The sequence below is a fragment of the Ambystoma mexicanum genome, chromosome 9, assembly GCF_040938575.1.
Source record: "Ambystoma mexicanum isolate Mex_15411 chromosome 9, UKY_AmexF1_1, whole genome shotgun sequence".
Classification (NCBI taxonomy): domain Eukaryota; kingdom Metazoa; phylum Chordata; class Amphibia; order Caudata; family Ambystomatidae; genus Ambystoma; species Ambystoma mexicanum.
This window is the reverse complement of record NC_090931.1, coordinates 655,648,397-655,672,539: the sequence shown is the minus strand read 5'-3', so window position 1 is coordinate 655,672,539 and position 24,143 is coordinate 655,648,397. Positions and strand designations below refer to the sequence as shown.

The 24,143-nt window shown below is 44.4% G+C and overlaps 1 protein-coding gene across 6 annotated transcripts in view; it reads right to left on the bottom strand.

Moving 5' to 3' along the window:
* The window catches only part of INPP5K (inositol polyphosphate-5-phosphatase K), a 697,161-nt gene that overhangs the window by 380,458 nt on the left and 292,560 nt on the right, over positions 1–24,143 (bottom strand). For all 6 annotated transcript variants that reach the window (XM_069615422.1, XM_069615421.1, XM_069615423.1 and 3 more), the window contains one exon: positions 19,367–19,471. In XM_069615422.1, coding sequence (XP_069471523.1) covers positions 19,367–19,471 — 105 coding nt within the window. The remainder of the gene's footprint in view (positions 1–19,366; positions 19,472–24,143) is intronic.

Genomic DNA, 24,143 nt, shown 5'->3' with positions numbered 1-24,143 from the left:
ACTGTTTGGCTGTTTGCTGCTTCACTGCTGCTTCTGTTCGAGTGACATTAACAATGACTCTACGAGCAGAAGGCCCGCAAACAAGGAAGAAAACTACACAACAACGTCGTTCGACAAATCCTTGGTCGATGATGAAAGGTACGGCTGGAATCAAGGTAAGCAAATCTACAGGACGTGTGTTACTGGCTGCTAACAAATCACAAATATTATCAAGTCCAATAATGACTGGGGCCAGTCAACCATTGTCACTTTTGACACCTTTGTGCTCTGATGAGCCATTTATACCTGAAGAAGCACCAAGTCTCTCAGAACAGTCTAATATTCAATCAGGTGCCCTCCAAACCCCACAAGTCAATTCAGTGTCATCCAGTTCCTGCACTTTCACACCTATCAACAATCCACCCCTTACTGACGCTTCATGTGACTGTGAGCATGTCAGTACCACCGATTCTTCTGTACCTAAAATAATAAAAGTCGATCAGCCACATTCGGCTCACATTGTATCTGTCATTTCGGTTTCCTTGTCAGACACAAGTTCTACACCTTCTTTCCAACCAACGACAAGGATTCCGGCGACTCTCTCATCTCTCAACTCAGGCAAAGCAACCATTGAGGCTGACCCTTGGAAAGATAAAGGATCCCCCTCAAATCTGGTATCCGATGAGGAATTGCTGAAAATTTCCAATCCAGGCTTGGATCATCCAGTGACAAAGATTTCGTCTTTTAACAATGCTGTGACTACCAAACCATCACTAACACCTTTGAAGGCACAAACCTCGAAAGCATTTGTTGCAATTCCTTTACATCAGGAAAATATCCGCAGCAGTTTGAAAGTCAATTCAAACTGTCCTCAGTCCTCAGGAATCATTCCTGATCTTTCAGACCATGAGAACAACAGTGGTCTAGCATGTCAAGCACCGGAGGTAGGACTTTCCTCCACGCTAATCACTAGCGATCAACAACATGGTAACAATATTGAACATACCATCCATCCGTCAGTACCGTCTCTTAACCCACTGTCTACACACTTGGAGCGGAGTGCAGCTGCGCGTGCTAGCCGCCTACAAAGAGTAGCTGAGCTCAAGAGGAAAAGCAATCACATCAAACTTCCTCTACTGGGACACTCCACTCAGAACGCAAGTACTCCGCATGCCATAAACACCCATTCTGGCGAAGAAGCTCAATCTACAAATCCTGCAAAGAAATATGGATCAACTAAACCACAATATAATCTAGACAACTCAAACTGTTCTTCGTCTTTTCAAGAATTCGAACCACAAGCTTCTGGGATCGCAACTGAAGCCCTTACTCAAATTCATAATAATGTACTGGCTGCTTCGGCGATTGCCTTGGCTCCATTTACAAAAATTCTTGAATCACTTATTGGAACAATCGGCGATCAAGGCACTGCAATAAGCAACCTAATGTCTAAAATTGACAAGCTAGAACACTTCTCGAGTTTTCTTCAAGACCAAATGACAATCAATGCCGAGACCGCCACGAGATGGCAGGACAGGCTGAGCGATCTTGCTGCAAGGCATCATTGTCAAAATGATGCTTTAATGGAGGGTCTCTTAGACTCAGTGAAGTGGATGCGGAAGAATGCACCCACCCGAGCTCTTGATCACTCGACTCGAGACACGTCACCAGAAATTGTTGACTCTATTCCAATCAGAGCTTCAGTGACAGCCTCACTTGAACCTGTACAATCTGGCTCTGCTCCGAGCTTGCCATTTTCAACTCATGATGCTTTAAAAACAGTGCCAATTATTCAGGACACAGGCATACATGTGAATAATCTCGAACCCCAAGCATCTTCAATTGGCAAAATAGAAGCAAATCCAACCGCTATGGCTGTAAATTCATTTAACATCATAAAGGGCTCAGCAAAATCTATTACTACCACGACAAAAAGCAAACTGAAAAAGCCACGCAGAAAACAAGTATACACACCAAAGCCAGTAAAAAGTACTCTACCGAAACAATCACAACAAATTACGAACAAGTTTGTAAGAAATCTTACCACTCCAAAGAAGTCAAGCCTATTCTCAAGACCATCTCTTACTGTATCTACCAAAAGCACTGATGGCAATAAGCAACAATCCTCACCGCGTACCAAATTGAACCAGCCAAAGTTAGCGGCAAAACGCAGGCGGATTGATTCGAGTCTGTCATCCTCTGATCATGGCTCCTCAGCTTCTGCAATTGACTTATGTAATCTATCAACCTATTCGGACGACCTTGGAAATTCCACTCCTACTTCTGAAGAACCTCAAACTGTCAAACCACCTGATGATCTCTTAAGGAGAATTGAAGAGGCAGGCAAACGCACAAAGCTACCACAAGTAAACTCAGCTGTTAATCAGCTTACCTCTGCTCCAAATAAGGCACAGCAAAAATCGCTAAGTGCTAGGTTAAATCCCAAACAAACATCAAATCAATTAAAATCGCATGTACCTCCAACTAAAAGAATGTCAGACCTTGGAAATCCTGAAGCCAGAAATTGCAAGTGGAAACTTCGTCTCCAAAATGTTCACTCAGACGGAAATGAAGTCAATCTAAACCGAAGAAACATCTTGAAATTGCTCGCTTGTATTCCACCGCTGCGAGCCATATCATCTGACGATATCAAAATTGTGGAATACGTATCTGAATCAGCCTCTGATCATGTGCTACTGCATATTTCCTCTGCAGCAGTAAAAAACATGCTACTCCAAGCAAATGAAGATCTCTTGGTGTACGGCTTCGATCTCACTCTTGAACCATCTGCTCTGGGAATAACATCGTCATCTGCATCTAAGATGGCCCTTGAGGCAAACCGCGGAGCTGCTGTGCGTGCAGCCCTACGTCAGTCTTTAGTCTCCTCTCCTGACATCTTAGACGCTGCCTTGCACCAATCTTTTGAAAGAAGAGCCAACAACTTCAAAAGATATCCACAAGGCCCATGCAAATAACAACGACAACAAACTACCAAGCAGGAGTTAATCTTATTATCATGGAATACCAGAGGATTCAAACATCTATTCAACACATTCCAGGAATCCCTAGAAAAAGTCTTTATCATATGCTTACAAGAAACGTGGTTACGCGATCCACCTATTTGCGATGGATTTGCCATCCTAATTAATCCTGCTGAAAAGAACTCTAAAGGAAGACCATTTGCAGGTCTAATAACTCTTCTAAAAATTGGGAATCAGTGGTCATTGGTTAAATCCACGAACCCTAACCCGTTCGTGCAAAGCACCTTAATCAAATCTTCATCAAAAACCGTGGTTTCTAATATTTTGATCGTAAATGGTTATTGGAATCCCGCCATGATCTCATCTACAGCTTTCATCGAATCTGTTATGACTGAAATTGATCATACTTTTTTGAAGCACGAAAATGTTTCAGTAATAATATGCGGGGATCTAAACTGCAGCTGGTTTAAATTTGAGCCCTCTTCGAAATCAAATGTTCGGCTCCCAGATTCTGGTGTTATCTCGAGAGGACAACTCTGGGCGAAAGATCTTCTAGATCGCAATTGTTACATGTTAAATGGAACAATTCGAGGCGATTCTCCTGCAAATCCCACATGGCACAGTATGAATCGGAAAAACACGTTGGACTATATCTGGGCCTCGTCTGATGTGCTCGAAAAAGCAACCTCTCTAAACGTGCTGCCAACGACATCGAGTGATCATGACTTGTTGCGACTAGTCTGGTGGGAGGACCTTGGTAACTCGCCAGAAAAACATCCAGTTCCACTCCAATCAACTGCTGCAGGAAATAGACTGAGAGTAAATGGTCCAAAGATCAACCACATAAGCCGGACCCTGCACATATTGCAGACCGTCGAATACACTCCACTCTTGTCAGATTTCACCCAGATAAATCTTAACTCAAGAGTTGTTGGAACAACTCCGAAACATCTATACAGTCTGGAAATTGCAGAAGCAAAAAAAAAAACTGAGAAGAGATATTAAGTTGATCAAAAGAACACATCGTGACCAAAATTCCAAGGTTATGGAGATAAAGAGGCGCAGGCAAGTCTATCGCAATTGGTTAAGATCACATCTTGTAATAATTGATCAAGGACGCGCAGAAACTATGTTAAAACTACTGGCTCATAGAAATATTCGCGACATTTGGGCTATCTTAAATAAAGGTCGCACGAAATCTAATCCATCAATTTTCAATGAAATATCTGGCGAAAAATGGCATGACCACTTCACATCAATATATGGAGACTCTGTGTCCGAAGTATTTATGCCTTCCACCTTATCAAGCTCAAGTTGGAGCATTACACCTTCATGCGATGAGATTGAGCTTGCAATTTCTAAACTCAACAACTCCAGAGCTGCTGGTCCTGACCAAATCTCAAATTTGACGCTGAAAAAGCATAGAGTACTCTGGGCCGTATTCATTCAGGAACTCTTTTCTCAGATTGCACTCCGCAAGATGACTCCATCTTCGTGGTCCAAAGCCATAGTGGTTCCAATCTACAAGAAGGGCTGTCGGGCCGATCCTGTGAACTATCGCCCAATCGCCCTTCTGGATACAATTAGCAAGATCTTCGGAACCTTTTTGCGTCAACAATTGGTAAATTGGGCTTTTTCATCTGGTAAATTCGATCCTCGACAAACAGGTTTCACGAAGAATGTGGGAACTGACGCAAACCTCACACTTCTATCGCTCCTGAAACTGTCAGCAATGGAGGCGAAGAAAAAAATCTTCTTTGCTTTTATTGACCTTCGTCAAGCCTTCGATGTCATCAATCGGTCCAAATTGTGGGCAAAATTACATCTGTGGGATTGCCCGAACCATCTGCTAGAACCAATCATTGCCCTGCATTCGAATCAGAATTAACTCACAAGGAGACCTCACAGAACCAATAAGAACGTGCAGAGGCGTCAAACAAGGATGTCCGCTCGCAGCAGACCTCTTCAAACTCTTTATTGCTGATCTACCAGATTGGCTGAAATCCACTCACTGCTTTCCACCGAAACTCAATGGCCGGGTCATTAACCATCTAATCTATGCTGATGACATAGTGCTGGTAGATCAAACCCAAATTGGCCTTCAGCACCTTCTTTCTCGTTTGAAAGAGTTCTTATCTGCAAACGAGCTGACCATAAACACTGAGAAAACAAAGATCTTGTGTATCGGTCGATCTATGTCAAGAAAAGACAAAGCATTTAGATGGCACATAGACGAACAAGTACTTGAGGTCGTCCAGTCGATCCGCTACTTAGGCGTCATGATCAATGACTCACTTTCAGAAACTGCTTGGATTAAAGATCTGACAGCTAAAACAAAGATCTTAAGCCTTCAAGCGGCTAAAATTAACTCTGATTACGGGAAATTCTCCATCACCCCCGTCATAATGTTTTATCTACAAAAAGTTGTCCCAACAATCACTTTCGGGAGTGAAGCTGCGCTGAATATTAACTATGATGTCTGGAGTCGACTGGAAGGAAAGTTCTGGAGACGGGCTCTGAATCTTCCAAACTACATTTCAATATCAGCATTAAGATATGAGTTAGCCTTAAACTCAATCTATATGTCAGTAGTTTGGAAATCTCTATCACTGCTGCGTAAGATACAACTTGGCTCTCCTACTTCTGCTGATCACATCCTTCAACCAAGCAAAGATGTGACGTCAAATGTGTTGATCAATTTATGGAGGAGTAAGCTAAATAGGATTACAATTGAAGCAGGCATATCCGAGGAAGAGCTAATCCAACGTCCCCAACATGCTAAAAAAAAATTAGCCTCTTGGGATTGGATTACAACTTATAACAACCGCTCAGCTCTTAAATCCACGCTACCCTCAAGAAGCATAGTCAAGCTTCATTGCCAACCGAAATTCCTCACACACTGTCCCTCGCGACATCATAGGGCACAATTTTTGAAGCTACGCCTAAATGCTCTAAACACCAACGAGATGCTCTGGATGCGTAGGAACAAAGACGCAACCGACAACAAATGCCGCTTTTGTAGCACATCAGCAATCGAGTCCATAAAACACCTAGCAGCAGTATGTCCTTCGCTAACCAACTTACGCGAAACACATCTAAAGGACTTTAAATCACTAACTAACGAGGAAGACGATTGGTGGGACTATGCAGTGGCAGGACACAATATCAAGTTGTCTTGCAATTTAATCAATTTCTTCGATGAAATTCTAAGCTCAGCGCCCACTCATCGGATGGTTTAGTCAATCGGATAACTGTATGACTATAGAGTGGAATCATTTACCAGAACTTTGGTAACATCTAATGAAAAGATGAAAGGTGCGATTGAGATGAGCTCGTCATCCGTCTCCCCGACTTACCGAATTGTAACAAAAACATGATATATCTTATCAAGTTGAAGTCTTACAATAAAATAAAAAAATTAAAAAAAAAAAAACAGGAGAAAGAAGGGAGGAAGAAAAGCCAGTAGAGGGGGAGTCCCTACTGCGGAGAGAGAAGCAGAAGAAAACGGGAGAAACTAACCCACCGCCAGAGCAGCAGTAGCAGAAAGAGGGAGAGAAACCAGCCCGCTGCCGCGGACGCGACAGCGGAGAGTGAGAGGCAGAACAATCGCTACGCAGGAGACGCGAAGCACGAGCGCAGATAGAACAGACTGCTGGATCCTGGAATCAAAAGGACGGAAACCAGCAGAGACAGCACTGAGCGAGGGAACCCGAAAAGCATTGGAGCATAGCCAGCAAGGTTGCAACGCAGGGACTGTCTGGGAGGAGGAGGCAGATAACCTCCCGGCAGTCCTGCGTCTGTCCAATGAGCGGCCACCAAACACTAAGAAGGGACTAAAACCTTCCCCCACGCTGTAGTCTCCAACGCGGAAGAAGCCGCCACTCACGACGGCGGTGGCGGATGACACACCTTTGCTAAGACTGCAGAAGTTGGGAGTCCCTTTAGGGCTATAAAAACCGCCATCTTGGAAAATAAGTCCACCACAACTAAAATAGTGTTATATCCTTGACAAGGAGGTAGTTCCGTAATAAAATCCACAGAAATGGTATGCCATGGCGCTGGTGGGACGGGCAACGGTTGCAGTAGTCCTGCTGGTTTCTCTTTTGAACTTTTGTTCTGAGCGCAAATTCCACAAGTTTGAATGTAATCTTTGATGTCTTTACGCCATGTTGACCACCAGAAGCGTCTCCTGATCTTGACCGTGGTCTTAGCGATCCCAGGATGACCCTCCAAGGGTGCTCCATGGTAATCGGCCATAACTTTCTTTTGTAACTCCAGATGGGGTAGGTAAAGATGACCCTGGAAATAACAAAGACCTTCTTGAAGACTAAATTTAGGTCCTTTTGATTCCTAAGGCTCTAATTCATATGAGGTTAACTGAAGTAGAATTTATGCTTTTAAGCCTTCTTCGGGAGATCCAGTGACTCCCAGCATCTTTTCTTCGGGGATTATGCTCACAGGTTCTGTGGTGCTTTGAATCTCTTCTTTTTCTCCAATCCTTGACAAGGCATCTGCTTTACCATTACGTACCCCTGGGCGGTATGTGATAACAATCATATTCTATAAAAAATAACGCCCAACGGAGCTGTCGTGATGATTGAGCCTTGGCATTGCACAAATATTGCAGGTTTCGATGAACTGTTAAGACAGTAACTGTATGTCGGGCCCCTAACAAGTGGTGTCTCCATTCTTTGAAAGCATGCTTTATTGCCAGTAATTCCTGGTCTGTGATGCTATAGTTCAATTCAGCTGTTGAGAACTTCTTGGACCAGAAGGCCACTGGATGCAGCTGTCCGGTTTCTGGGTCTTTCTGGGATAGTACTGCTCCCATTGCAGCACTGGACGCGTCGGTTTCCACTAGAAATGGTAACTGGTTAAGTGTGTTTCAACACCAGAGCTGTGGTAAATTGTTTCTTCAATATCTGGAAGGCCTCTTCTGCTTCCGTGGTCCAGGAGAAGGTCTTATGTTTTCATAGCAATGAAGTTATCGGGTGGACCAATTGTGAAGATCCTGCAATAAAGCGTCTGTAATAATGTGCAAATCCTAAAAAAACTTTGGACTCCTTTCACTGAGGTAGGAGAAGGCCAATGGAGAACTGCTTCGACTTTTCTGTTATCCATTTGGATTCCTTTGGGTGACAATATGAATCCCAGGAAATCCACTGAGGTCGTATGAAAATAAAATGATTCCAATTTTACAAACAGCTTGTGTTTTTTTAGTTTCTGGAGGACTTCTCTTACATGGGTTATGTGTTCTTGGACCGACCTGGAGTATATAAGAATATCGTCCAAGTACACTACAGTGCAGACGTCAAGTAATTCACATAAAACGTTATTCAAAAAATTTTGGAAGGCTGCTGGGGCGTTACATAAACCAAAAGGCATGACGTGATATTTGTATAATCCGTATTTTGTGCGGAAGGCAGTCTTCCATTCATCTCCTTTGATTCTCACCAAGTGGTAGGCTCCTCTAAGGTCTAATTTAGTAAAAATCTTGGCATCCTTAACTTGATATATCAGTACTGGGATAAGTGGAAGTGGATATCGATTCTTGACAGTGATCTGGTTTAGGGTACGGTAGTCTGGGCAGGTACAAAGGTCCCCTTCCTTCTTGGGCACGAAAAATAGAAGAGATGCCATTGGGGACTTAGAGGGCTGAATGAACCCATTGGCCAGATAATTGTCTAGATAGGTCTTCAAATGAATATTTTCTTTTTCAGTTAGGGTATAGATTCTGCTGCACAGGGTTTTTAAACCGGGAATCAAATCGATTTTGGCAATCATATGGTTGATGAGGTGGCAGCACATTAGCCTGTTCCTCTTTGAATACCTCTCGAAAGACTTGATATTCCGGAGGAAGGGTCCCTATCATCCCTAAAGTGGGTGTGTTGTAAGGAATCTCTGGTAACCCTTTCTTCAGGGTTCTGCCTTGAACATAGCAGGAAGTCCTGCATTCCTCTGTGAAAACAATAGTCTTGGCTTGCCAATCAATCCGTGGGTTGTGTTTTTCTAACCATGGAATTCCTAGAATCACTTTAAAGTGTGGAGCACAAATCAGGTCAAAAGATATATTTTCCCGATGTCCTTCCTGGCAGAGCAAGTTACAAACTTCAGTACATTTAGTCACTGGTCCGGATATTAATTGTGTTCCATCTACCGCAGTGACATTTTCTACCACAGCGAGCGTTTGGATGTATACTAATACCCATCTTGCCTGCTAGTTCGTAATCCATGTAGTTTCCAATCGCACCACCGTCCACATATACTTCCAGAGCATACACCTTGGACAGTTGAAGGTCACTACTTAGGATGACCGGAGTAACGAAATGAGAGATCTGAATTTCCTTTTTTTGGCTCGACAAGTCGACCTCTATACATGTCGGGCGTTGGAGTTTTCCTGCTGTTCATCTTCTGTGACTTTTCTATCCCCCTTGTCTACGGCTCCCACTGGCTTCCATGGTGATTTCACTGGACTGTTTCGCAATTGAGGACGGGCTGAGCCACAATAGAGACATACATTCTGCTGTCTTCTTCTGTCTCCTTTAGAGATGGGACCTCAAACTCCCCCTAACTGCATGGGTTCAGGGTGACTTTCAGTCGTTGAACGATTTCCAGAGTCTCTAGAACGAACATAAAATGATTTTACCTCTGATCTAGACCGATAAGAGCGTCAGTTCTGTAATTGGTGATCCAACTGGATGGTTAGATCTATGAATTCGGCACAACCTGTAGGAGGATTCGCGACTTGGGCCAAAATATCCTTAAGTTCTCCTCTCAGGCCTCGATGAATAAGTGTGGTTCTCTTCCCCTCAGGCCAATTAGTTTCAGCTACTAATCTACGGAAAGAGGCTATATAAGCCAACAATTCCTGGTTACCTCGGCGTAAAGAAAGAAACTCGTTATCTAAGGCCTGACCTTGAGCGGGATGAGCAAAACGTTTTTCTAATTCCTGCCGAATACCAGGATAGTTCCTCAGTAATGGATAATCTCTGTTCACTAGGGGTATGGACCAATCTGCAGCATGTCCTCCCAAATAAGATAACACAAATGCCACTTTGGCCTGATCGGAAGGAAAAACCACAGGTCTACATAGAAAATGTAAATTACATTGGTTAATAAATACTGCAAAACGCTGTGTATCTCCTGTAAATCTCTCAGGGGCTGCTAGGGGAATATTTCCGGGTAAGACTACTTGTAGTGGAGGACTGGAAGTGGGAATTTGACCCTGTGAACCCCCTCCAGGGAGTGGTGCCTGCCCTGCTTGGGACTGTAGCAACTGGCGACCCAATTCCTCAGTGCGCTCCCTATTAACTACCATACCAACTCTCTCCTAAGAGAGTTGGTTTCAGACCAAGCTGCATAAACCTCTGCTCTGAGCTCTCCCAGAAGTTGGGATAAATTATCTATTGAGTTCTCCATTACGCTCAGGTGGAGGAGTGTAAGTACGGCTTTGCGTTCTGTAACGCTTACCGTAAGTCCCTGCAGGAGCGTAATTCCTCTTCAGCCGAGGACCTTGTGGTCTGGGCACTAGTTCTGTGGAAACAACAATTATAACAAAACCACTATTGTAATTCCCATTCACAAACTGATAACTGTGATGAAGTGTACTTTGAAAATGACCTTCCCTTCTCACCTGTGCTTTTGTGTTGTGGAGCTCTCCATCCTGTATTCTACAGGGGCGCGTTGGGTAGATGACCTATTCTGAGGGTTAATGGTGTCAAAAGCCTTTTATCTGTATAGCATCCAAAGCTTCTTTTAAGTATCAAGGGAAAGTCTCTTGGTAAGAATAATAATTGTCTATAGTTAATCAAATTAGAAATGGTCCCTAATTTGGAGAGATCTCTCTTGCTAGAATTCACTTTTATCCTTTGCAGGTTTGTGGTTCCCTAACAAGGGCTTAGTCTGTGGTATGGCTGTAGCTATACTCCTTTTTTAGGGAATATTAAATTATGTCAGTTCGTCAAAAAGAAACAGAGTAATAGCTGCCTTCAGAAACAAGCAAAGTAAAAACAAGCAAAGAAAAGCCTTGCTGATACTTCAGGTAAGCATGTATGAAACTTTTTTCTTTTCTTTTAACAAGTTCATTCATTCATTAAATACCTTTGTTTTGCAGGTCTTCGGAGAAACTGTGGAAGAAAATACCTTCGGACGATGCAGGGAACTGCTGTGGAAACTTTCGGAAGAATACGCTGCGACTGCGGACAAAGGCTGCTAAGAGAAGAAATGCTGCGGCTGCGACAGAGCTTCTGACAGGAGATGCAGAGACTTCGAATATTACAGTGGAAAATTCCTGGAAACCTTCGGTTTGGTAAGTCTTTACAGTATTTCTACTATTCTGTTGATTTTGCTATGGAACTAATATCATTGATTCGTTTTCTTCTGTTGACAGGTTCTGTCAGGAGATCACTGGAAGCGTTACCCGTTGTCAGCGGAGAAGACGCGAAGCAAGAGCTTTGGCGGAGGCAGGGCTTAAGTAGCTCCCTCTGCTACAGGTGTAGAATGCACTGTGTGTTACCTTATGGGATTAGTGGCGGCCATGGTGAAGATAGGGAAGATTATGTAAGTGTAATGAGCCTATGGGTACAATGCTAAGAGTGTGGCAAATGCCTCTTGCGCCAGGCTTGAAGCCACTGTTGACCCACTAATAGAAATGATGTTCCCTGCTTCTCACGTATTTCTGAATGGGATCTGTATTTCTGTGCTGGGATCATGACAGATTTATCCGGGCAGGCAAGTAGACCAGGAAAGGGATGTCACACTTTGCCTGGAATCTCACCTGTTTATCTTTCAAAGTCTTGGTCTGGGGTTTTTCCTTCTTCCGGAAAGCTCGGGTCTTGTAGAGAAACGGTCGCGTATTCTCCGTCGCCAGCGTGCAAATGAAATCCAACCGAGGTGAGTATGCGTTCAACTCCAGGAAGGAAGAGCAAGATTTCGCAGAGTCTCGGGAGGAGGGAAGCCAGGAAGGAACCAGGACCTGGCCTTTTCCAAATGTCCTTTCACATCCTTGTGTACTGTGACCAAATGCTCTATCCTGGAATCGACTGATGGAACCGGGGTGGAGTGAGGCAGAACTGTAGGTAAAACAGATGGATGAAATCCTTAGGAACAAAAGAATGGACTGGTCTTAATGGCAGCATGGTCAGAGTTATTGTAAGCAAATTCAGCCACGGGAATCAAGACAGACCAATCATCCTGTACTTTGGAGGCAAAACATCGTAGATATTTTTTGAGTGTTTGGTTGACTCGTTCTGTAATCCCATTGGTTTGAGGATGATACCCTGAAGATAAGGCACGTTGAATGCCCAACATTTTGCATAGCTACTTCCAGAATTGTGAGATGTACCGAGGGCTCCAGTCAGAAATGATTTTAGAAGGGAGGCCATGAAGTCTGAAAATATGGCTGAGGAAAACCCTGCCATTTCTTGTGCTGAAGGTAGCTTTTCCAAGGGAGTGCAATGGGCCATATGGGAAAACAAGTCGATGGTAACCATTATAGTCGTGAAGCCCTTGGATGGAGGTAGCTCCATGATGAAGTCAGTAGCAATAGTCGCCCAAGGTCGGTCTGATAAGGCAGAAGTCCTGCTGGTTACTTATTGTCACACTTATTCTGACTGCAGACTGCGCAAGCTTGGATCTACATCTTTATATCTTCGGACATTCTGGGCCACCAAACGTTCCTCTGAATGAGTCTAAGAGATGCTGATATGCCCTGATGTCCTGAATGGAAGGTATCATGGCAGAGGGTTATCTTCGATCTCAGTTCTTGTGTAGGTACCACTAGGTTCTTATCCTTAAAAAAGGTAACCGTCTTTAGCCGAGAGTACCCATCTGTTTGTCTTAAGGTATTCCTTCCATAGATCCGAAAGAGGAGTTTGAGTGGATATTATCCAATAAGGAATTTGCCTGGGCAATAAAGACGGAATCGGGAAACATCTTTGGAAGGGCACAGGGTTCCTCAGGTTCATAGTCAGGCCGTCTGGACAGAGCGTCATCAATGATGTTGGTTACACCTGGAACATGGTTTATCGGAAACTGATACTGCGCAAATAAAAAGGCCCAGTGAGCCTGAAGACTGTTTCTGCACTCCAATGACTGAAGAACTTGCAAATTCCGGTGATCAGTCCGGACTTGAATCGGATATTTGGCACCCAAGAGCAGATGACGCCATTCGGTAAAAGCCTGACAGATGGCAAGCAATTCCTTCTCCAACACAGAGTAATTTGTTTCACTGGAATTATGAGTACGAGACAGATAAGCTATGGGATGTTCTTTTTTATCTTCCGATTCTTGTTTGAAGACAGCCCCTATGGCGTAATCTGAGGCATCGGTTTCCACGAGGAAGGGTTTGTTAATGTCAGGTTGAGCCAGGATGGGTCCTTGAGTAAACCTTTGTTTTAACTTTTGAAAGGCAGATTCTTGGTCTTTTGTCCAGTCGAAAGGAACGTCTTTCTTCAGTAATTCAACTACAGGCAGTACAATAGCAGAAAAGGTAGGAATGAATTGCCGATAAAAGTTTGCAAGTCCCAGGAAGGATTGCATTTGTTTCACTGATGTGTGAGTGGGCCACGAGAAGATTGAGTCGACCTTGGCAGGATCCATTTAAATTCCTTGAGGATCTAGGACAAATCCCAGATAGCGAACAGTAGGAACGTGAAGAATGCATTTCTCTGGTTTGGCGAGTAGGTTATTCTCTCGTAAACGTTGTAAGACCAGAGACACATGTTCTTGATGTATTGCGAGATTCTTGGAATACACCAGGATGCCGTCCAGATAGATGATGACCAAGAGGAACAGCATGTCTGAGAATACTCTGTCCATGAAGCGTTGAAACACTGCTGGGGCATTAGATAAACTGAATGGCATCACTAAGTACTCAAAATGGCCGAAGGGTGTCCTGAAGGCAGTTTTCCACTCATCACCTTCTCTTATGCGGATCAGATGGTAGGCGCCCCCAAAGATCAGGTTTGGTAAAAAATAACAGCTCTGCGGACTGCTTCCAGGATGTCTGCGATGAGTGGCAATGGGTAACGGCCCTTAGGTGTACATTGGTTGAGCCCCCGGTAGTCCAAGCAGGGTCGAAGTTCCTTGGTATCTTTCTTTGGCACAAAGAACAAGGACACTCCTGCAGGGGATTTCGATGGGCGAATAGTGCCGTTGGAAAGATTAGTGTCCAAGTATTCACGTAGGGCTCTCTTCTCAGGTTCCAAAAGTATGAACATCCTTCCGAATGGTATGACTGCAGAGTCGTCGGTTTCAATGGCACAGTCTTCAGGTCGGTGGGGGGTAATGCTTGAACGATATCTGATGAGAACACATCCGAGAATTGTTGGTAAGACTCCAGTACCTGGATGATGTTAGACACACTAATGGACGACTTCTTAGACTCCCAGTTTTCCGAGGAAGGGGGTTGTGCCCCTTGAAACAGGCAATGTGAAAGACAATATTCTGATCCTAAGAACAAGGAACCTGCTGCCCAGTTGATATATGGATTGTGTCTTTGAAGCCAAGGCATGCCTAGCACCATCAGGTAATAAGAAGCTTATATAATGTCGAAGTGCAACATCTCTTGGTGATTGTTTATAGTTAGTAGCAGTTCCGTGGTTTGTTGAGTTATGGGCCCTGAAGATAATGGTTTTCCATCGATACCTTCGACTGCCTGTATGATGTCTTTGGCCTTCTGGGGAATATGGTGTTTCAGAGCCCAATCATGGTCAAGGAATATGCCCATTGCTCCGCAGTCTACCACGGCCAGGACGGAATACATTTCTTTTTTGGTGATTAACAGAGACACCAGAAGAATCACCAGGCTATTTGTGGGTTAACTGGTTTTGCTTGGAGAAGACTTGGAGCACGTATCTTTCTCCCAAAGCTGGGCTCGTTCAAGATCGGGAGCTGGCATTTCCCGAACGCCTAGGTGGAGCTATAGGGCAATTTTTTACAAGGTGTTTGTCAGATGCACAATACATGCAAAGTCCAGCATTGATTCTGCGAGTCCTTTCTTGTGAAGAAATGGGTCCCCGTAAGGAGCCAAGTTGCATTGGCTCAGGATCCGGCGCGGGATTAGACACTGTCTCCTTAGGACTGGTATAATCCAAGGGGGCTCTTGCTGGCAAGGAACGTGTTTTTTTTTTCTTTTCAGCCTTCCTTTCCTGGATGCGGAAATCAATTTCCAAGGACAAATCCAGTAAAGCCTGGAAGGAACTTGGGCGGGCCACCCGGGCGAGTTCATCCTTGATCTCGTCATTCAATCCATGGAGGAACAGAGTGAAACAGGCTTCTGGAGCCCAGTCAGCCTCCTTGGTCAATTGTTTGAAGCGGGTGACGTATGACAACATATCCTGAGGACCTTGTTGGAACTCCAATAATTTCTCTTGGGCACTGTATACCCGTTCTGGTCAATCAAACATAGTTTTAAAGGCATTGAAGAAACAACCCGCCATTGTGCACACGAACATCAGGAGCCTATGCCGATTACGGCCGTTATTAAAGGGAAAGCACGCCAAATACGTGCGCTATACTTCATTTCTGCTGCATCAGCGGCACACCAGTCGAGCAACAATTACGGCTTGACTGCAACATCGTTTACAGACCTGGCCAGCTAAACTTTTGAGAATTACTCGTTCCTCAACTAACACAAATATAACCAAGAATTAATCCAGTACAATCACAACAAGTTGTCTTTGGACGAATTATCAAGCTGCATATGTATTTGTATGCCCTGAGGACGGCCTTTTTGGTTGAAACACGTGTTGCCATTTCTTTAGTATGAAGGGCACTTTGTTTGCACAAAGGGCATTTATTTAGTATTTAGGGCACTTTGTTTGCACAAAGCATTTTTTTCGCAATTGTAGTAATTCAGGTTGTTTATCGCTACCTGGCACATAGCCTGCTTCAATAAGGTGTTTAGATATTACATGGCAATGTACCATGTCCCAAGTTTAAACCCTTTCTCTTACAATTGTTCAAACTCAACCGTGTATTCACAGGTACATACTGTATTCAAATTTTGATAGAATCAACACATTGGATGCGTGTCACTTTTTTCTGTGAATATACAAGTTTTACTGTGTATAAAAAACCAGTTGAACATATTTGTGACCACTTCCCCATCCTTTTTGTGCAAAATTACCACATTCAGGGGTTTTGTATAGCTATCAACCGCTGCCTGTGTAGATGGTAATTCCCAATAATTTAGTTTTAAAGGCAACCGCAAATCCTTCATAGTTGTCCAGGAGTGGTTCCCCTGCATTTACTAAGGGTGTTGCCCAGGCCAATGCGTTTCCCGAAAGGTGGGAGATTATAAATCCTACCTTGGCCCTCGGTGTTGAGTAATAGTAAGGTTTGAAGGTAAAGTGCACTAAACTTGAGTCAAGGAAGGAACGCAGTGCCTTGGTGGTTCCATCATATTTGTCCACAATACCCCCTACTATGGCACTTTCCTGGAACGTCGAATCCCTGGAGAGCACAAGTTGTTTTAATGCTGCATTTTCAGCTTTTAAATTCTGTACTTCAGTTGTCAGTTCTTGCATACCGCTCATGAGGTCCTGAACGGCTGCTTCCATAGTAGAATCAATATTCAATCCTTGGCGTCTCAAACTGTCACACTTTGCCTGGAATCTCACCTGTTTATCTTTCGAAGTCTTGGTCTCGGGTTTTTTCTTCTTCCGGACAGCTCGGGTCTTGTAGAGACACGGTCGCGTATCCTCCGTCGCCAGCGTGCAGGTGAAATCCGACCGAGGTGAGTATGCGTTCAACTCCAGGAAGGAAGAGCAAGATTTTGCAGAGTCTCGGGAGGAGGGAAGCCAGGAAGGAACCAGGACATGTACAAAGGCGGTAAGGGATAAGCGCTAAGGGCGGCAAGGCCCAAAGAAGGACGAGCGCTAATAAGTCAGCTAAGGAAGAGAAGGGGGCTTGAACAAAACCTGGAAGAGAAAGGTACTAAAGCACAAGGTAAAGTTCGACCATACTTGCCGAAGTTCGGGAAGTTAGCGTTGAAACGCTAAGTCGCCGCGGGGGGCATGTCTCTTTTCAAGGAACTGGCGAACTCCTGGAAACACTAGAGCGGTAGTGATGCACTAGCGTCGGCCATGTTGGATATAGTTTGGAAGGGATATAGCAGTGTTTTATGGACCACGTAGTCCAAAAGGGACTGAAACGTCGAATCATGACAAGGGATTCTTTAGTGGTTAGTCCTGACAGGTTTGTGGACCAGGAAGAAGATGTTGAAGTAATGCATTGTGGTCTATGGTTACAGTAGAAAGAAAGTGGAAACCCCACTATTGTGTTAAAATGAACTGTGGTAAAGCCCATTCTGACACTGACAAAGACATTGTAGTTTATGAAGAGGAAATGTGAAACTTAATGCTTCAAATAAGAGGGGTGATATTAAATCCTTTGAAGAAGGGTGAAGACAAAGTCTTTTTGTTTATGAAATATGAGCTTATGAAAACTTTGAACTATCATTTGTGGAAGAGTGATCAATCTTGTTTCACCAAATTTAAGTGCCAAGTGAAAGACTTTTGGAGAGCAAGGAAACTTTGCGTTCCATTTGAAACAGAACTTTGCTATTGAAACACACTTTCTTGATTTGAACTTTAGTTTGGAAAATCCTACTTTCCTGGGCAAGGGGATCTGACCAAGGTTACAAGGACATTTGTCAACTAATTTATGTTTGAATATAACTGTTATTGTGTTAAGTTTTGACTGGCCATAAGACATCTGTATAATTCTATTTGCATATATAAGTGAGGGACAAAAACCTTTTTAAAGTGTTTTCCGTTAGTCTTCGTTTAGGATGCAGGGAAATCTTTGTTAGTTTAGGGAAACCGAGGTGTTTTTAATCACTCTTTATTAGTTTTCTTACAATTAGCCATTTATATTCACCATCTACTTGTCCACCTCACACTTCTGACTCCTCAAAGTACAATACACATCACGTTAAGGATAGTGTTAAAGTCACGGCCATGTCGATCTTCGAAAAAAAAGATGCAATACTCCAAGATTACCACTAGATGTCAGACTATATGCACAGCATGCGATACTAAGCAGATTCACAAGCATCAGAAATTAAGTCGCAAATTACGGCTCTTTTTTCACAGGGCTAAGAACACTTTTTCCATAAAAAATAAAGGGGATAAAGGTTCACTTTCATTGTTATTATCTCCGTTTTATACTGTCATTTGAAGGGAACAAATATGTTATATTTTGTATAGAAAAACGTTTTAATCCAGGGTTGGCCTCTAGGTTGTTAGAGATAGACTATGTTTATTGGCTAGTTTGACCAGCATTTCCAGAGGTTGGCTGGGATGTGGGGCGAATAGGCTTGCCTTGGGTGCACCACCAACAATCCAATCACGTGATTGCATGGCAGCTTCTCAATGTTTAATGGTAGTGGTACTTAACATTTGCAACAAGAGCTTGGAGGACAAAGACTACTCCAGGGTAAGACTTAACTCTAGATAGCTCCACTGTGATGCTTAAGTGTCTCCTGCTGCCATTCGTCTTGATTGATTGGTTATTTATTATGCCTTGGACACTCTTAATTAGGTCATCTATGTCCCAAAGAAGACCTAATTTAGAGAGAAATTATTAGGAATTTGCCCTACTCCATGTTCCTGCCTGGCTCTCATGCTAAAACCAGTGAGTTTCGGATAAGAAGCCTGACCCATCGGTGTTGTAGGCACATAAAGCACCTTTCTTCTGCACATTTCTGTGCCAATTAGAGGCAAGCACTGCCCAGGATACACCAAGAAGAATATCTTATGGTAACTGTGTGTCTGCTGACTCTCTCACATTAGATACAGGTAAAGACTGTGCCCCAAGTCACCTGTAATCTTGCTGTGGTGCCTATGACAAAGATGGAGCGTGATTTTCCAATAAGAATCTTCGTGGGAAGGTGGGGTGGGGCAAGAAAGCTGTGAAACTAACAAAACAAAGCCAATTCAGGTTAAGGAGACATCTAAATTAGATTTAACTTAATTGAGAGAACTTATTCATGCTTGCCAGTAAAGAGTATTTCTACGGTAGGCTCAAACCCAGAAGCTTGCTACAGAGTGCACTATTGATACTTTTGATTTTTTTTTTTTTAAATGCTCAATATTTTCTGCACTCTTGCTTTTGCCTCTTCACCCTTTTCAAATTCTTGATTTACCACTTGATTATTGTATCACTGATTTTGCTGTAATCTATTTTTGTATTTTGTGAGCTTTCTGCTCCATTTTTCCAAACAAGCATACATTTGTCTAATCTGGCACTCACATCCAATTAACTTCAAGGAAAGCCTGACGACAGATCAGATACCAATACCACAAGACAAAGGGACATCAGGGTGCAGTGGTTCATATTTCACTCTGAAGAATGGTCACAATTACCTCTAGATGTGCATGTACCCATGCATGTATGCTCACCCAATAATGAACATGTCCACTGCAGTATCATTGTCAATCTCCAGCAAGCTTGAGACGTCATCAGGGGGAGAGGCAGTTCCCACGTTCCAGGTAACCAGATGGAGCCTGTAATGAGAATAGTGCAGAAAGCATGTCAGATCCATGGAGGCATCAGTAAAGGTCTGGTTGATCAACAGATACAATGACATATCTTTGGCCAGAACAGCACACAATACAATGATGTGTTATAGGGTGGTTTAGAACAAGATACATGCTTCCCAAAACACGGACAGAAGAAGGGAACAAGTGCACCAGAAACTACACATTATGTGGTGCCCCATCACAAGGAATTATTTCTGACACAGAAGAGCCAAGAGACGGAACACAATGGCATTGAGAGATACAGGCACTAATAACCACCTCCCCTCACTACAATGGCCATTGTTCCGCCACACTTCAATGGCCACTGCTCCTCCTCGCACATCAATGGACACTTCATGCCTCCCACTAAAGGCCACCACCCGGCCTCCTACTAAAAATGGAAAGAGCTTACCCTTTCATTACAAAGGGCTACACATCCACCCCCACACTGAGGGTCACCGCTCCCCCACTCACTACAGGGGTCATCGCTCTTCCCCCTCACTACAAGAAACAATTATTCCTCTCAATAGACGGGCCATTTCATTACTAAAGTCTTTGCTTCACCTATTTATGTTTCATCGTAAGGAGCCATTCCCACCCCAGACTACCAACCCACTTACTCATTACAAGACTCTCCTCCATCTTTGGATATTTTCCTTAAAAAACAGAAAGGTACCAGGAAGGCAGGCCAGGAAAAAGATCAAAGATATACACAGAAACTGCCCATTGTGACTGATCTGGAGACTTCGTCCCTTCCTCCCTAGTGGGACGCTCCCCTTTGAGGCCAGGCAGGTGAGCCAGCTAGGCAAAACCATTCTTAGGGGTTTGGGGAAAGCGGGACCTCACTGGGCCTGACTCCCTTCCAGGGGACAAGGACTTCCATTCCCATGGGGAACTCCCTATACACAAGATAATATCTGCCTACATGGCAGTGAGTGATACTGACAATACCTCTATGCGTTTGTCTCAAGGTAATGCTGAACTTTACACCTGTGGTGAACAATACGACCCTCATTACAAGAGCAAGAATAAAGAACCAACGGCCCTTGAGTGGGGGGGAAGAAACCATATGCAAAGGCGAGCCTCAGATGTGAGTACGTCGGCGAGGGGTGGCGGCCCGTTGAACAGCAGAGCTGGCTGTGGTGCTGTAACGCTCACCTGATTCCCACGGAGGCGCAGGTCTGGCTTCGAGTGCTGATGCTTCTTCAATGGTGAAGCGCAGGACTCTGAAGATGGACAGGAAGGGCCCCTCTACTCTGGCTTCTCCAGCTCGCAGGAATATTCCCCTGTGCGTGAAAAGGGAGTATTACCTACTGACTGAGTTATGCTCAAGCCTCCCACTCTCTTCCAACCCTCCACAATACCCTTCCACGATTCCCCGTGAAGTCTCACCTTAGGGTCAGGAAGGATGAGCTCTCCATCCTGCTTCTGATGCAGGGGCGCGTTGAAACCCAGTTACGTCACTGGATTGAGGATTGATGGGAGTTCAGGTAAGCTTGACTATTCAGGTAAGGCTCTGTAAAAGTTCTGTTGCAAGTTCAAAAGTCCAAGCTTAATAATAATGTTCATTGTCTTTTTCCCCTTAGGGGCCGGGGTTCGGAATGCCGGAGATATGGCGCCGACCCGAAGTGAAACGTGCAGTTCCAGTAAATGACAGGTAAGTTCTGGATGAGCGCTTGGTAATGTCTTTGCAGTCGCTCATTCAATGTCTTTGTCTTTTTTCCCCATAGGGGCCAGGGTCCGGAAAATGCCTGGAAGCGTCAAGACCCGAAATGAAATGGGAATGACCCAACAGGTAAGACTTAGAAGGAAACTGAGCTTTTCCTATTCCCTTCCTTCTCTCACCTTGTTCTTGTCTTTTTCTCTCTAGGCTCTGTGAAGTGGCTGTGGATCCGGATGATCGCTGCTGAAGATGGTGGCGTCCAGGATAGGTGAGTGAAATGCAGCGCTGCAGCGATCGTAGCGAAATGCTTTTAAAATGATGTCTTCCTTTTCAGGATCGTCGGTGTGATGTCTCCGTGGTGCTGATTTAGCAGGTAAGGTCTTTTGTCTCCCTTTGCAGGTGACCCAGTATACTGACAGGCGTGGCTGAGGTCCAGATGCAGGAGCTGACACGGTGAGCGTCCAACTGCGAGGAGCAGAACAACGCGAAGCGTGAGTTGCTGATCGGGTGTGGTTTAAATAGCTTTGGTAGAAGTTCCAAGTGTGTATCCTTCCCCGACCACACCCGGGTGGAAAGTAGTCCCACAGGTAAAGTAGTTCCATCCAGGCCTCAAGAGGGCCTGGATGAGGCAGCATGGTCTGCATCAGGTAAGTGCACATTAAAACACTTGAACACATGTCTAGCTTTATGAGCCTGGCGCCTAAGGTGCCAGGATAGAGGTCCAACATGAGCCTGGCGCCTAAGGCGCCAGGACTGCGTCCAAAGGGCCCCAGCTTGGGCCCGCTGGCACTCCCCTGGGGGAAATGACGCCTGCCTCTGGGGTTGCTGGGTCGGACCTGGCTCCTTGGAGGTAGGCATCATGACAGGTGCAGAGAGAGGCCAACGCAGAGGGGAAGATGAAGGTACAAGAGTTGAACAGATCGAAGGCAGAGAGAGGAACAGCAAGTGAGGCAGAAGAGAGGATTGTCTTAACACCATACTAGGGTCACACAGGCCTGGAGAGAGAGACTGAACGAGAGAAGGAGAAGGGTTACAGAAACCTGTGAGACCTGAATAGAATAAACCTCCAGAAGGTCACAGAAACCCACAAGAGCTAAGAGCCACAAGAAGAAAGGGGTTACTGATACCCCAATGAACTTGGGACAGACAAACCCAAGGGAGCCAAAGCGAAGAACAGATACGAGGAGAGCATGTAGGCATCCAATATTGGAACCAAGTAGGAAGGGACCAACACAAATGGTGGAGAGGGATCAGGGAAATATCCCTCCATCTAAAGACAGTTGGGCATTTTGTTTTTGCTGGAATGTAAGACTATTATCGAATTTGGGAAATGTATGCAACTATTGATAAGTCTGATAAGTGATAAGAACCGTTTTTTTTAAGAAGAACTGTTACTTCTAACCAGTGGTTCCAAACCCAGGAGGGATTCCTGGCCCAAAAGAACACGTTCCTTACCCATGGTAATGTTCTTTCGACTGGATGTTCCTCCCACGTATTCCTTATCTTTGATATTCCCATATCCAGCTTGCTGCTTCAGAATTTTTTGGGCGCTGTCTCGATGAAGACGTCATCACGGGTATAAGTAGAGGCACACAGCATCCATTGCTCAGTTCAGTTTTGAAGTGTTAGACAATGTCCAGGATGAGACGTTTACTACCCTTGAGAGAGTGCAGAATGCAATTACAAGGGAGGTTTTACTGCAGGGAATGATGGGAGGGGCGATAAGGACTACGTGGGAGGAACATCCAGTCGAAAGAAAGTTACCATGGGTAAGTAACTTGTTCTTCGAATTGATTGTGTCCTCCTACGTATTCCTTATCTTTGATAGACTCCCAAAGCAGTAATATATATAGGAGGAGGGAGTAAAAATGTAATTCTTTAAGTATGCACATAATTCAATACTGCCTTGCCGAATCCAAGATATAGAATCTTGTAAAGGTGTGTGCAGATGTCCACGTGGCAGCTGCGCAAATGTCTTACTGGAATTTCCCTTCGAAGAGCTGATAAATCTGCGATACCCCTGGTTGAATAAGCCAGCAGATGCTCTGAGGGGTCTTTACCTGCCAATTTGTAACATTCTACAATAGTTAGAATGATCCATCTAGAAATGGTTTGCTTGGTGATGGCTAGGCCCAGTTTATGACCTGTGTATCCCACAAACAATTGGTCAAAACAATCGAAGGCTGGAAGATATTGGGCATTTTGGAATTTTGTCACCATCTGAAGAATGTTTTAAGCCCTCTCCTCTGGTGGTGAGGCTTTTCCCAGGGATGTGTCCAGGACTGCTCCAATAAACTGGAGTTTTTTTGATGGTATCATGTGGGACTTCTTGAAGTTGAGGGAGAAGCCTAGCTTGTGATGGGGGTGGCAAACAGTTTACATGATCCAGAGCTTGTTCCGGGGAACCCGTCCTGATCAACCAATCGTCTAGGTAAGGGTAGACGTGAATCCCCTCTCTCCTGAGACTTGCTGCCACAAACGCCATTAGCTTGGTGAAAACCCTCGGGCAGAGGTTAGCCCAAATGGCAGAACCCGAAACAGATAGTGTGAGTTGCCAATGGCGAACCTCAGGTACTTTCTGTGCTTGAGATCTATTGGCACATGAAAGTAAGCATCCTGAAGGTCCAGAGAAAACAACCAATCCTAAAGTTGGAGGGTCTGAAGGATCTGAGAAAGTGTAACCATCTTGAACTTGTCTTTCCTGAGGAACTTGTTCAATTCTCGCAAGTCCAAGATGGGTCACATTCTTCTATCCTTTTTTGGAATGAGAAAATATGGGGAGCACCAACCCTTGTTCCTCTCCGCTGCAGGTACCGGTTCTATAGCACCTTTCTCTAACAGGTCCAGGAACTCCTGCATAAGGAGCGGGAAACGTCAAAGAGTTGTTCCCCGGTGGATGACTGAGGCGTGCGTTGGAAAGGCAGGCAGTAACCCTGGGAAACCGTTTCCAATGCCCAAGCATCTGAAGTAATAGCCTGTCATTCTGTCAGATAT